The following is a 14,216-nucleotide window of genomic DNA, read 5'->3' on the forward strand; positions in this document are numbered from 1 at the left end:
AATTGATTTTAAACAGAATACTTGTAGATAATTAACTGAGAAAAACAAGCAAAATAAAACAACTAAGCATGACATGGCAAAGACGTGGTCTCCACTCTCTCTAAAGACCCCAACAGAAATTTTCAAGCATTGTCACCGGAAAAACCAGACGTCTTCTTCCTTCTCTGACCTATTTCTTTCCATAATAACGATGATCGAAACTCAACATTAGGTTTAATCGAATCTCCCAAATTAGCCATTGCAATGGCTCACCAAGCTCTCTAACACTCACAAGTCAAAAACCCCATCACCGTCGAATCTCCTTCTCTTCCTTTCATTCCTATATGTAACTATTGCGAATGGGCTCACAAACCGGTACGAAGCCTTTGAAACCTGCAATGAAACCTTCAAATGCTTCTTCCTTCTCCGTCAGATCCTCCGTCGCTGTCTCGTCTCACTCGGCAATGGTGGAATTGAAGCAAAGGATCTTAACCTCTCTCTCTAGAATCGGCGATCGCGACACTTACCAGATCGCAGTCGAGGATCTCGAGAAATTCGTCGTCTCCGTCTCCGATTCTCCCGAAATCCTCCCGGTGCTACTCCATTGCCTTTTCGATTCCTTCGCCGATCCTAAAGCCCCCGTCAAGAGAGAATCAATACGACTCCTCTCTTTTCTCTGCCTCTCTTATTCCGATCTCACCTCTTCGCAGCTCTCCAAAATCATCTCCCACATCGTCAAACGCCTCAAGGACGCCGATAACGGCGTGCGCGACGCTTGCCGCGACGCAATCGGGTCTCTCTCCGCGCATTTTCTGACGGAGAAGGAGGGAAATGGAAATTGCGCTGGGTCTTCGTTGGTGGGGCTCTTTGCTAAGCCCTTGTTCGAGGCTATGGCAGAGCAGAACAAAAGCTTACAATCTGGTGCTGCGATTTGTATGGGGAAGATGGTGAATTCAGCATCGGAGCCTCCCGTTGCAGCTTTTCAAAAGCTGTGCCCTAGAATCTCAAAGCTTTTGAATAGCCCCAATTACATTACTAAAGCTTCCCTCTTACCTGTAGTTGGAAGCTTGTCTCAGGTTTGTACAATGTGGTTAATCTCTTTTCTGCTTGGCTCTACAAAATTACAATGCCTTAACTTTATTTTCTTAGATTGAAATGCATTGTTTGTGCTTTGTCTCTAGTTTTGGCTAATTGTGTTTCTATGCTACGAAGTATAGGCTTATATTGTATAGCTGATTCGAATGGCTTCTCTGTGTGAAGGGATATGCTCAGAATTTTGGAATGTTGATATATATATATATATAATCTAGAAATGTTTCTGTGGCATTGGAATGGAGACAAACTATGTTTTGGTTTCAATTTACTAGAGGCATGACATGAAAGCAGATTGGTGTGTCTAAATTTCATTGTTCATCTCTATGGATTACGTATTTTGAACTATGAATTTCTTGCAGGTTGGAGCTATTGCACCCCAGAGCTTGGAATCATTGCTACACAGCATTCATGAGTGCCTTAGATGTACGGATTGGGTTACTCGTAAGGCAGCTGCTGATGTCTTAATCTCCTTGGCCGTCCATTCTACTACTCTGGTTGCAGACAAAACGGATTCCACTCTTACAGCTCTTGAGGCCTTTCGTTTTGATAAGGTGACTCCAGTTATCATAACTGTTTTGTACCTAAGTTCCTAGACTACAGTCGTGTGAATCTCTTTAAAAGAAACGCCTCTGTACATTTTTACGAGTTATCATCTTAGCTTACAACAGTCAGCAATAGCGATGGTTTTGTCTTCTGGTTTTCCCGGAAGAGGAATGGTTTGGCATATATATATCTAAGGTTAGAAAGAAGAAGAAATACAATTTACGCTTATGGTTTTGTAAGGATAGCTCGTCTCATTCTTTTCCTTGTTTCTAGAACCTTATGTGTACACGCCATTATCTATGTTTTACATTTCTAACAAACTAAAAGTAGCCAAAGATACGAGCTCGATTGAAATAAAACTTGGGTAGCTATAGCAGATGTTCTGTGAAAAATGTAGTTCCTTTGTGCAAAAGGATTTGCAGAGATATGTTTTGTTCTGCTACCAGATTGAAGACAGTAAATATATTTTGATTGACCTACTTCGATTTATATATCTCCAGAATCACATTGTTACTTTTTCCTATATACTAAGAAGGGAAACTACTAGACTTGAATCACATTTTTACTTTTTCCTATATACTAAGAAGGGAAACTACTAGACTTGAATCACATTTTTACTTTTTCCTACATTTTGTTTTTAAATAATTCTGTAAAAAGGCTATAAGTATATATGCTTTGGATTGCAGATAAAACCTGTTAGAGAGAGCTTGTCCGAAGCACTAAACGTCTGGAAGAACATTACTGGGAAAGGTGAATCTGGAACATCTGATGACCAGAAGGATGTATCATCTGAGCAATGTATATTGGAAAGGAATGGAGAAACCGATTCAATTTCATGTGAGGGAGCAGGACCGGTGATGCAAGGCTCTTCTGATGGTTTGAGCAGTAACTCAGATTCCATTTCCAGAGCAGTTCTCATCTTGAGGAAGAAAGCACCTCGGTTGACTGGCAAAGATCTTAACCCAGAATTTTTTCAGAAACTGGAAAAAGGAGGTTCTGGTGATATGCCTGTCGAAGTGATTCTTCCCTGTAGGCAAAAGAATTCGTCAAACTCAAACACAGAGGATGAATCAGACGCCAATACTTCAGTATCGAGGAGTAGGTCAAAAGGTTTGTGCAGAACAGGTGGTGTCCATTCCAAACAAAGACATTTTGGAGATTTTGCTAGAGAGAAATGGGTAGATGAAAGAATGAACGGAGGCGAATCACGGTTGAGATCATTTGATGGAGATCAGACCGAAGTAATCCAGGCGGAGGGATCTGAAAACAGAGGGAATTGGCCACCTTTACAGAGACAGCTATTGCACTTGGAGAGACAACAAACTCACATAATGAACATGTTGCAGGTACTGTTCTGATTTGAAATCCAATTTACTGATTCGCTTTGAAGTAGTTTCACTCTTAAATGGTAACTTCATTATCATTGCAGGATTTTATGGGTGGTTCACACGATGGCATGATAAGTTTGGAGAACCGTGTTAGGGGTCTTGAGAGGATTGTAGAAGAGATGTCAAGAGAAATTTCCATACAAACAGGTAAGTAAAACTTCTTGATCCGCGCAGTGAGGAACTGCAACTTGTTGCATCCATTTGAAAAACGATATTTGTTGATTCCCGAAATGAAATTTGCTTCAGGTGTTAGGGGAAAAGCGGCAACATGGAGGTCAGATGTAGATGGATGGGATAGTCCTACCTATGGAGCTTCTTCGAGAAACGCTCAAACCAGCACAAGAAGAATACGAGGCACTGGTCCTGTGGACTCTGAGCACTCAGGTAACGGCAGAAGAGCTTGGGACAAAAGCTCTGTCCCTATTAGACTAGGTGAAGGACCTTCTGCTAGAAGTGTATGGCAAGCTTCAAAAGATGAAGCTACTCTTGAAGCAATACGTGTGGCTGGAGAAGACGGTGGAGGAACGTCAAGGGCAAGGGGAGTATCTATTCCCGAAGCAGAAGCAATAATGGACGGTTATGATGATGACCGTGGAGGACAAGAGCATGACACTATCTGGACTTGTTGGAGCAATGCGATGCATGCACTCCGAGTTGGTGATACGGATTCTGCATTTGCTGAGGTATTATCAACAGGGGACGATCTTTTGCTTGTCAAATTAATGGACAAAACCGGTCCTGTTCTCGATCAACTCTCGAATGATATTGGAAACGAGGTTGTCCACTCTATTGCACAGTTTCTCCTGGATCATACTCTGTTTGATATATGTCTATCTTGGATTCAACAGGTAACAAATATTCTTCCTACTTCGTTCTGCGATACATGTTTTTACCTCAAATATGTTTGAATTAATGCTTTCTTATTTGTTGTATATGTTCTCCAGCTGCTAGAGGTAAGTGTAGAAAACGGAGCAGCGTTTAAGGGAATACCATTGGAGTTAAAGAAGGAGCTTCTGTTGAATCTACACGAAGCTTCTTCAACAACGGATCCTCCCGAGGACTGGGAAGGTCTAGCTCCCGACCATCTTTTGATCCAATTAGCATCTAACTGGTCCATCGAGCTCCAACATTTTGAACCGTAAATGTTTGAAAAGAAAAACATCACACTGTACAGATATTATGATTCTTTCACTTGTGAATCCAGTTCAAGCTGTATTCTTTGTTGGATATGATTCTTTTGAGTCAATGGAAGTTACTATACATATCTGATCGGATTGATCTCTTAAAACTTCAAATCAATATGGTATATAATGCATAGTGCTCCCCTTTTGTAATTGTTTACTTTTAAATAACAAAGAACTTTGTTAATGAGATAAAAAAAAAAACCAAAACCTGTAATAAGACAAAACTAGCAATCACAAAGACAAAAGAGTTTCAATGTGATTGGGGAAAGATTGGAGGTCTCGCAGACGTCTGTCTCCTAGTCCATTGCGTTGTCTAAAATCATCATCCGCAATTCCTCTAAATTCGATTCTTCTGAACGTTTGTCTCTTTGGATCAACATATATAACAGGAACACATTTGAATGCCGTGTTTTGCACGTAAACCAACTCGCCATCATCAGTGACACCCACTAGTTTGAAGTTTTGCAAACCCTGATCATAGTGAGAAAGCGGTAAAAGGATATGTTTCGACCATTCGTGTTTCTCTGCATCCTCCAAAACCCACAGCGAAATACGATCCCCACAAGAACGAACCCAAGCTAACTTTCCTTGATAAGCTATCATCATCGCCGTCGTATTATGCCAATTCATATCATACCACTGATATGGAATTTTTATCACATTGATGAACTTTTCAGATCTTATGTCGAAGCTCATTATAACCAGATCGTCGCCGAGTCGCGCAGGATAATATAGAACCCCATTGATGCATCGTCCATGATAAACACCTTTTTGTTTACCAGGGAAAGGATAATGATTGTGGCTGTGTTTGACATTTCTCCATGATTCTTGATCTGATGATGATCCTAATGTTAAAACCCGACACTCATCAGATGAGTTAAAACTACCAGGCATGCAAACTACTTTGTGTTTACCCTCGACAGGATCGTATCCTAAAAAGACTTTTATATTCTTCCAGGTCTTGTCCGGTTTGGGTAGAGTTAAGAACTTTCTCATGCTAGGGTTCCACACTATTGGGGTTGCTGAACTTTGAAAACAGATCAAGCCGTGAACTGACTCCGTTTTCATGGTGTAGGAACAACGTTTTGGGTATGTCATATGGTAACTATCAATAGGCTGAGAAGCGTAATAAGAATAAGACTCATTAGGGTTTGGATTGTGTTGAGGAAGCGAGAAAACAAAGAACCTTTCACCTTCTTTGAAGAAGAGTAGAAGCCTTTTTGGCCTCCTAGTTTGGAACGAGTCGGTGAAATTTCGCTCGTTGGTGATTGATGACCAAAGCTTCGAAACACAACGAAACCTCAAGACAGATTCTGCTGGCAGCTTTAAGAGTATCTCTGAGGCTATGTCGAGAGGTAAGGACGATGTTGAGTTTAACAAAGATGAAGAAGAAGATTGTCTTCTTCTTTTTCTCTTGGTATTTTCGGTCTTCTCTTCTCGTTGCTTCATCGTTGCCCAAAACCCTATAATTTGTTCGCTACTTCTCTTCACGATTCCGTTCCTCTATGTCTTGCCACTTCTTTATTAAATTTCTAATCTCTCTTTATATAAAACTAGATTACGATCGAACCCGCTTATACGTGGTTATATAATAATTTAATATTTTATAATCGATGAAAAAAAAACTTTAAACAAAAAAATGGAAAACCAAAATTCGACCACTTTTATATTATTAGATAGTTTTGTCCAACTTTTATTTTTTTGTCCAAAAAATGGAAAACAAAAAAACATTAAATAGTCTACGACTACTTTTATAAAAATGGAAAACAAAAAAAATGGAAAACTTTAATCAAATTATTTACAACTTATGTCACTAAATTATTTACAACTTATGTCACTCTCAAAACTTATGTTACAAAGACTTGAGAGTCAATGTGATTCTGGAGAGTATGGAGCGGATAGAAACGTCCATCTCCAACTCCCTTAAACACGACTTTTCTAAAGCTGTTTTTCTCCGGATCATAAAATAATATGTAAAACGATTTATAAAACTCGTATAGTACATATACAAACTCAATTAATATATATGAGGCATGATTATCAAACGTCCCTTAATCAAATAAAAGTCGGAATTTGGTTGAAGCGCAGGAACAGAATGTCAACTCTTTTAGCATGTCGATGCTTTGGAACCAAAATATGGTTGACAGAATATTGTTGCAGTCTTTAAGCGACGAGCGTTTTCTAAGATATAAATCACGACCATTTGAATGTTTGGAGACATAACATAAATTAAGGAACAGTACTTGGTTGATTCTGAAATTGTAAGAGTAGTAATACGGGAACTAACACAGAACACAACACAGGGATTTTTCTCTTCAAAGATACTTCACTAGTAAATCTGTTTGTAACTTACAAGTATACAGAACCCGATTTAGAGCAACCTCAAGACACGCCTTGATTTGCTACACTAGTCTCACTTGTTCTTGAATCGATACATGATTCAAGAACCTCTCACCCAAATCCCTTAGCACACTAGCTCACAAAAACTCTCACAGATTTTCGCTCACCCTTTGCTAAGTATTCTCTCAGTTGTGTTAAAACCCTACCTAGCTCTAACACGCCTATTTATACTCAATAGGACTTGCGGCTGATCCTCGTCTAGATTCTCCTTCGGATTACACCAAATCTTCATGAGAATCTTCACCTTCCTTATCTTCTCCTAAGATAGAGGAAACTCGATATTGTCTTCATAGATCCTCCAAGATACTCCAAGCTTCCTATCCACGTCAGCTTCTCGTCTCTTGAAGTGTCTAGCACGTCCTGCAGCTCTAGCTCAGCTTCCAGCTCACCTCCACGTGTGTAGATTGCTACGCAAGTCTTCCCGTGTCAGTTCCAGAGCTAGTCGGACTGCTACACGCGCTGCTCCAGCCTTGTTTGCATCTTCAATCTCCCCCTTTTTAGCATATGTGCTCCACAAGTACCTGTTCAGGAAATCGAAACCAAACAAGCAACAACCAACACACCACAAGCCACACAATTCTGGGAATGATTCCAAAAGATTCCGATTAACCAAAAGAAACTCCAAGAAACCAATGGAGTGTCAAGTCTTAACATAAACGAGTTCAAGGAGTTAAGAGATAAAACATAATGTCTTAAATAAAACTCTCCTTACTCCCCCAGAATTAAAACCCCAAACATAAAACCCCAAAAACTCCCCCATAGTTCATGCATCCACCGATTTCAATCTTCTCCCCCTGCTTGTGAGCACAGATGTTAAAAACAATCGATGAGCAAACATAACTCGAAGGTTTAGATAGGATCTAAGCAGGTTTACCTGTGACTGCAGTGCGCAGCATGGTCGTTACTACCCCGAGTTGCTCAAGAACTGTTGCCACATCTTCAAGAGTTGTCCTGATTCCCTCTGCATCAGCTGGTGCTTCAGGCACTCGAATCACTCCCAGAGTCACGTTGTTGACTCCTCCAGTTGGCGTGTTCGACTGGGCAGCAGTTGATGGACGCAGACTCGAGGTTGAGGGATGCGATGTCAAGGCAACTCCAGTCCTCTTTCTTGCCTCTTTCTTTCGTTTCTCCTTGGCCTTTTCCTCGGTGACAGCAGCAGCAGCTTCCTTTTTGAGAAATGTTTCCCCACTTCGTGGATCCTTCTTGTATTTGGTCGGAAAGATCCACATTTCACCTTCTTCGAGCTGCAGGATGAGCTGCCTCTTGATGACCTTGCTGATGAGACAGGGAAACATCAACCACCGTCTATCCCCCTTGATGACCTTGCTCAGATCAAGCATCTGCTGGAAAATCATTCGCCCAATGTCAACGTTGATCCCGTGCGCCAGCTTATACACCAACCTCGCCCGTTCCTCAGAAATGTGGTGCTTATTCGTCGAAGGGACCCAATTGTAGGATGCGATGACCATCAGTGCAGCTATCCGTGGAGGAAAATCTCTCGAGGTTAACTCAGCCCATGTAGACTGATGCCCTTGTGACAGGTATCTTGATACCTCAGAGATTGGCACAAGATCTGCCTCAGCCTCCTCTTTCCTCTCAGCTTCAGTAAGAGGCTCGCGGCGTAAGGTCTCATTGATGATCCCTGGAGAAATTCTGACTTTGGATCCCCTGATTCTCACCACAAACACCTGAGATGGATCACTCGGTGACTCTGGAGGTAGCCCTGCATAGAACTCACGCACCACCTTGCTCATGTATGGCTCGAGTTCTGTCACCGTCCACCGCATTCCGCTCTCACGAAGTACCTCAAGGTACTTCCATTCATCCTCTTCGTCCACATCTACAACTCGTTCACTCCAGATATGACGATCCTTGAACACCTGGAATCGTTCATCAGACGCCACCCTCTTTTTGCTCCTGAGGTTGGACTTCTTCTTTTTCTGCTTGACATGACTCGATTCAGGTTCTGGGCAGGGAGCGGCAGGGGTTGATTCAGCTCCTGGTCCTGAGGTTTGAGCGGATGTGGTTCTCTTCTTTTCTTTCCGAGCTCGCTTGGCAGCTGGGACAGTCACCATCGCCAAACTCCTCTTCCTTTTGACCTCGTCGATTTGCTCCTGAACCGACATCTCCTCTGGCCGCTCGTCTGTCTCAGATGGCTGACCTCTCTCTTCTTCATTCTCAGGCACCACCTTATCATTGTCATCAGACTCAGCCTCCATTCGGGTCTCCGATGTGGCTTCTTTATCCTCCCTCAGTTGATCGGCACCTTGTGTTTCAGTTTCTGCTCGAGGGCTTTCTTTGTTTTCTGCCTCGGGCTCATTCACACCCTCGTGTTCCTCTTCTTGTGCCATCGATTCAACCTGAGCTTCCACGGGAAGAGGAAATTCTTCTCCAAGATCTTCCGGTGATTTGGCTGCTGAGTCTCCGCCTTCGTCTGCAGTGGCGAAGGATTCGCTCTCGCTGCCGGTCCCCTTTCCTGTTCCGGACTTCTCTTCGCTCTGAATCACCGGTGGATTCTGTTCTTCACCACTCGATCCATCGATTAAGTGAGGAGACGAAGCATCACCTGTTGTATGTGCCATCTTTGACTTTGATTTCTTTCCGATGAGCCCTCTTCGTGTTGCAGACACCATTTTATTTGCGGATCTAGACTGAGATGCTTCGAATTGAGTCACACAAGTTCTCTGCACCTAGGGTTTTTGAACAGTTTGATGTAGCGTCTCTTCCTCTTCCTCTCCCGCAAATATAACAACATCGCTTCGATTTCTCTCTCCTTATTTGATTTCCCTTTTTCCTCATGGGCTGCTGTTGGGCCTGTCTACAGGAGCATCATTTGTCCACGGCCCACTTCCTGTTTAATCATGACAAGTCTTTTTCTAGCACAATAACATTCATTAGTACATCACAAGGAACACGACAGTCATTGACACATTTAAACCGAAGAATTTTGTGATGGCTAACAGAAAATAGTAATCGTTCACCTCATCACACCTCAACTAGCTTTTGAAGACAGTTTTCTTTTGCTTATTCACCCAGATTCACAGATGACACAAAAGCTGATTCAGCACATGACTCGAATGATCACTCCGCTTCTTCTTGATTCTTTGTACCTTGACAGATTTGATACTGAGACTAGCTTTCACACTACCTTGTCTTTATCATGCTCTTCACCAGTTTTCAACCTTTATTCAGCAAGAGAGAACCTTAGGTACTTGTCACAGTGAATTTTTTATTGGGTACACTGTGACTTGGCAGCTTCCTTTCTTTTTCTGCCTTGGGTTTTTCCTTTGAGCTTTGGACAGGTCTTCTTTTTGATGTAAGACCTGTCTCTGACCTATAGATCAACCTGTAGCTCAGTCTTATCATTGTGATTTCTCAAAGACCGACTTACATTGCTTTCAGGCTGTTTGGTTCTCTCTGTGAAACCTGTACTGATGTCAAGTCATGACGACAAGATAGGTGGCTCGTTTTCTCCGACCTTTAACCCTCAAGGCTGAATCGAAACGTTATGATCATCCTGAGCCTATACCTGTATCAGTTCTGCACATCTCAAAACACTTGTTACATTCCACAAACACCAATTGCATTTCTTAAGGTGACAAAACGATTAAAGTCCAGTGGTTTTGTGAATAAATCAGCCAGTTGAGATTCAGTGACAACATGCTCGATCACTACCTGTTTTCCTTCCACTAACTCACGGATAAAGTGGTGTCTTATGTCGATGTGTTTGGTCCTTGAGTGTTGTACTGGGTTCTTGGAAATGCTTATAGCACTCTTGTTGTCACAGTACACAAGAAGTGGACCTGAATCCATTCCATAGTCAGCGGACATCTGCTTCATCCACAGTAGTTGGCTACAACAGCTCCCCATGGCAATGTATTCTGCTTCAGCAGTGGAGAGGGACACCGAGTTTTGCTTTTTGCTGAGCCACGAGATGAGGTTGTTTCCGAGAAAGAAACACCCACCACTGGTGCTTTTCCTGTCATCAGCACTTCCTGTCCAATCTGCATCATAGTAACCCACTAGGTTCTGATTCGATCCTTTTGAGTACCAGATGCCTAACTCAACTGTTCCTTTGACATACTTGATGATCCTCTTTACCGCCTCAAGATGTGATTGCTTAGGTTTAGCTTGGTACCTAGCACAGATGCCAACACTCAGGCACAGATCTGGTCTGCTTGCCGTGAGATAGAGAAGACTCCCAATCATTCCTCTATACAGGGTTGGATCGACACTTGCTCCCTCATCATCTCGCGTGAGGCTGGTGGTTGTGCTCATTGGGGTCTTTGCTTCTTTGGCTGCATCAAGCTTGAATCTCTTCAAGAGATTTCTGGCATAGGTGCTTTGTGATATGAAAACACCTTCCTCAGATTGTGTGATCTGGAGTCCCAAAAAGTACTTGAGCTCTCCCACCATGCTCATCTCAAACTCACTCGTCATGGTTGCAACAAAAGCATCAACTAGCTCCTGAGAGGTCCCTCCAAAAATTATGTCGTTCACATAAATCTGAACGACCATAATCTTATCTTTCTTCTCTAGTATGAACAAGGTTTTGTCCACACTGCCTCTCATGTAACCTTCGTGAACTAGAAAGCTCGTCAATCGTTCGTACCAGGCTCTGGGTGCCTGCTTCAGACCATACAACGCTTTCTTGAGCTTGTAAACGTGAGTTGGGTTGCCTGCATCTTCGAACCCTTTCGGCTGCTTGACATTAACCTCCTCCTGAATCAGACCATTCAGAAAAGCACTCTTGACATCGATCTGATATACCCTGAAGTTGAGTATGCATGCCATTCCCAGAAAGAGTCTGATTGACTCAAGCCGTGCCACAGGTGCAAATGTCTCTTCAAAATCCACACCTTCCACTTGAGAGTATCCCTGAGCCACTAGACGAGCTTTGTTCCGAACCACTGCTCCATTTTCATCAATTTATTCTTGAAAATCCACTTGGTTCCCACAATGTTGCAATCCATCGGTCGTGGCACTAGTTCTCATACGTCATTTCGAACAAACTGCTCGAGCTCTTGTTCCATGGCAACAATCCAGAACTCATCCTGCAACGCTTGTCTGTGATCTTTTGGTTCAATCACTGACACAAAGCAGGAATATAACACTATCTCAGAGAACTTCCCAACCATCTTCTTGAAATCCAGTTGGATGCCACGAGTCTTCCTCCCTTCATTCACCTCACCGATGACATCTGAGGCTGAATGATTCCGATGAACTTGATTTGTGTTCTCCTGAGTCACGATCTGAGGTTCTTCAGTTGACACAGATGGCTGTTGCATTGCCTCTGCTGTATGTGTTACCCGATCACCTTCGTCACCTTCAGAATCACTCTCAATCAGAGGCTTCTCCCATTCCATCTGAGCGTAGTCATCGAACACCACATTCACTGACTCAACCAGAACTTTTGTCCTCATGTTGAACACGCGAAAGGCTGAGCTATGACCTGAGTAACCCAGAAAGATTCCTTCATCACTCCTTGAATCAAACTTCCCAAGATGATCCTTGTCATTCAAGATGTAGCACCTGCATCCAAAGACATGAAAGTAACTTACGTTAGGCGTCTTTCCTTTCCACAGTTCATAAGGAGTTCTCGATGTTCCCTTTCGCATGTACACTCGATTGATTATGTAACATGCTGTGCTGACTGCTTCTGCCCAAAAACATTTTGGAACTTGATTCCCATAAATCATCGCACGAGCCATCTCCTGAAGTGTCCTATTCTTCCGCTCTACTACACCGTTTTGTTGTGGAGTTCTGGGTGCAGCAAACTGATGTGCTATTCCATGACTTTCACAGAACAACTTCATGAACTCGTTCTGAAACTCTCCCCCATGATCACTCCTGACTCGTTTTATTGAGCTTCGTTCATTCATGAGTTGTAAAGCCCAGATTCTGAAGCTATCTGCCGTGTCAGACTTTTCTCGGAGAAATCTAACCCATGTGAATCTTGTGAAGTCGTCAACCAGCACAAATACATACTTTTTACCTCCCAAACTCTCTGTCTGAACTGGCCCCATCAGATCCATATGAACTAGATCAAGTGGTGCCTTGGATTGTACATCAGGTACTCGTTTGTGTTGGACTTTCACCTGCTTGCCTTGGTTGCATGCTCCACACACAAACTTATCTCCTCCCTTGATCTTTGGAACTCCTCTAATGCTCTCCTTTGAGATGAGATCATTGAGATTCCTGATGTTCATGTGGCCGAGTCGCTGATGCCACAGCTGCAGATTATCACAGGCAGTAAAATAGCTCATAACCGACCCTGATTTGTTCCACATGTAGCAGTTATTGCCCGATCTTTCTCCAGCTAGGATAATTTGTCCATCATCATTCACTGCTCTGCATCCTTTGTTGGTGAATATCACAATCAGCCCTTCATCACACAGTTGACTTATGCTGATAAGATTCGCCTTAAGTCCTTGTACTAGGTATACATTGACTAGATCAGGCTGACCTTCGTCTTTTGTAATGCCTTTTCCTTGTATAGCACCGACACTTCCATCACCAAACGTGACTCTTCCTCCCTTAATCTTCTTAACATTTTGGAGGTAGCTCCGGTTCCCAGTCATGTGCCGTGAGCAGCCACTATCGAAGTACCAAGGATCTGACTCGTCTTCGTCGCTCTCAACTTGAGCCATGTTGCACTTGAATCTATGCCACAGCATTGACATTGGATCATCCCTGAAGGATCTCTTGACAGTGAATTCTCTTGGCTTGAAAGAATTCTTCTTCTGTTGTCCCTTAGGCTCGAACCTCAAGTCCTCTTTCGTGAGCCAGACTTGATTTGTGGGTCCATTCCAGTTGAACTTCCGTTGCTTCATTAGTTTCTGAACCCTGTTTCATCTGCTGTAGCAGTATGCCTTGATATGTCCGATCTTGCCACAGTAATAGCACTCTCGTCCTTTTCGCTGTTTGGTGACAGGTCTTTGATCTTCAGGCCGGTTGTACCCTGATGAAACAAACATGATTTCATCTGAGCTCTTCTGTTCCTTTCCATTGTACCCTAATCCATGCTTCGTATTGCCGTGGCATCCGTAGCTCAGGATCTTGTCCAGTTGCTTGGTTCCTGCGAACATCTGAATCTGCTTTTTTAGCTGATCTAGTTCTGCCTCCAGATTCTCCGATATCCGCTTTTCAACCTCTAAATGCTGCCTCAGACCTTCAGCTTTGTTGGCTAACTCGAGCTTCTCCTTGATCAGATTGACACTTCCCTGGCCAAGTGCATTTGCTGCTTCGAGATCTTTGCTGAGCTTGTCTACTAGTTCAGACAGTCTCTGGTTTTCTTTCTTCAACTCACTGTTTTCTTGGTTGAGACTAACCAGGACATGTCGTACTTCCTTGTAGCTGCTCATGAGATCATCCTCCTTTTCTTCTTCAGGCTCTGACTCTGACTGCTGTCCCTCCTCAATTTCAGCAATCCCGATAAATGACACGAAGTTGTTTGTCTCTTCGCCTGAGTCTTCTTCTGAATCATCATCTGATTCTTCCTCAGCCAACATGGACTTGTCCTTCCTGCGATTTTGATCGTTGACACATTCCAGCTGAGTGTCTCCAAATCCTTTGCAGAACATAGCACTGAATCTCCCGTCGCTTGATAGTTGGACAGTCATTCTTG

The 14,216-nt window shown here is 42.9% G+C and overlaps 2 protein-coding genes across 2 annotated transcripts; one reads left to right on the forward strand and one right to left on the reverse strand.

Annotated features, from left to right (window-relative positions):
- The first annotated feature begins 150 nt into the window (after nucleotides 1-150).
- Nucleotides 151-4,251, forward strand: LOC18010940 (TORTIFOLIA1-like protein 1). Its single transcript, XM_006393038.2, has 6 exons — nucleotides 151-1,055; nucleotides 1,434-1,625; nucleotides 2,304-2,963; nucleotides 3,047-3,152; nucleotides 3,252-3,853; nucleotides 3,950-4,251. The coding sequence occupies exons 1-6, from the start codon at nucleotides 339-341 to the stop codon at nucleotides 4,145-4,147; spliced, it is 2,475 nt and encodes an 824-aa protein (XP_006393100.1). The 5' UTR covers nucleotides 151-338; the 3' UTR covers nucleotides 4,148-4,251.
- A 169-nt stretch (nucleotides 4,252-4,420) lies between these two features.
- LOC18010941 (putative F-box protein At1g47730) lies at nucleotides 4,421-5,638 on the reverse strand. Its single transcript, XM_006393039.1, has one exon. It carries the CDS (start codon nucleotides 5,636-5,638, stop codon nucleotides 4,421-4,423), a length of 1,218 nt encoding a protein of 405 aa, XP_006393101.1.
- Between the last annotated feature and the right edge of the window lie 8,578 nt (nucleotides 5,639-14,216).

Source organism: Eutrema salsugineum, unplaced genomic scaffold (genome assembly GCF_000478725.1).
Source record: "Eutrema salsugineum unplaced genomic scaffold, Eutsalg1_0 scaffold_7, whole genome shotgun sequence".
NCBI lineage: Eukaryota > Viridiplantae > Streptophyta > Magnoliopsida > Brassicales > Brassicaceae > Eutrema > Eutrema salsugineum.

Excerpts from the sequence above, each read along its gene's own strand:
- LOC18010941 (XM_006393039.1), bottom strand. The coding sequence starts at position 5,638 with ATGAAGCAACGAGAAGAGAAGACCGAAAATACCAAGAGAAAAAGAAGA.
- LOC18010940 (XM_006393038.2), top strand. The coding sequence starts at position 339 with ATGGGCTCACAAACCGGTACGAAGCCTTTGAAACCTGCAATGAAACCT. Across the intron at positions 1,626-2,303 it reads AGGCCTTTCGTTTTGATAAG|ATAAAACCTGTTAGAGAGAG; the intron begins GTGACTCCAGTT and ends TTTGGATTGCAG. Across the intron at positions 3,854-3,949 it reads GTCTATCTTGGATTCAACAG|CTGCTAGAGGTAAGTGTAGA; the intron begins GTAACAAATATT and ends TATGTTCTCCAG.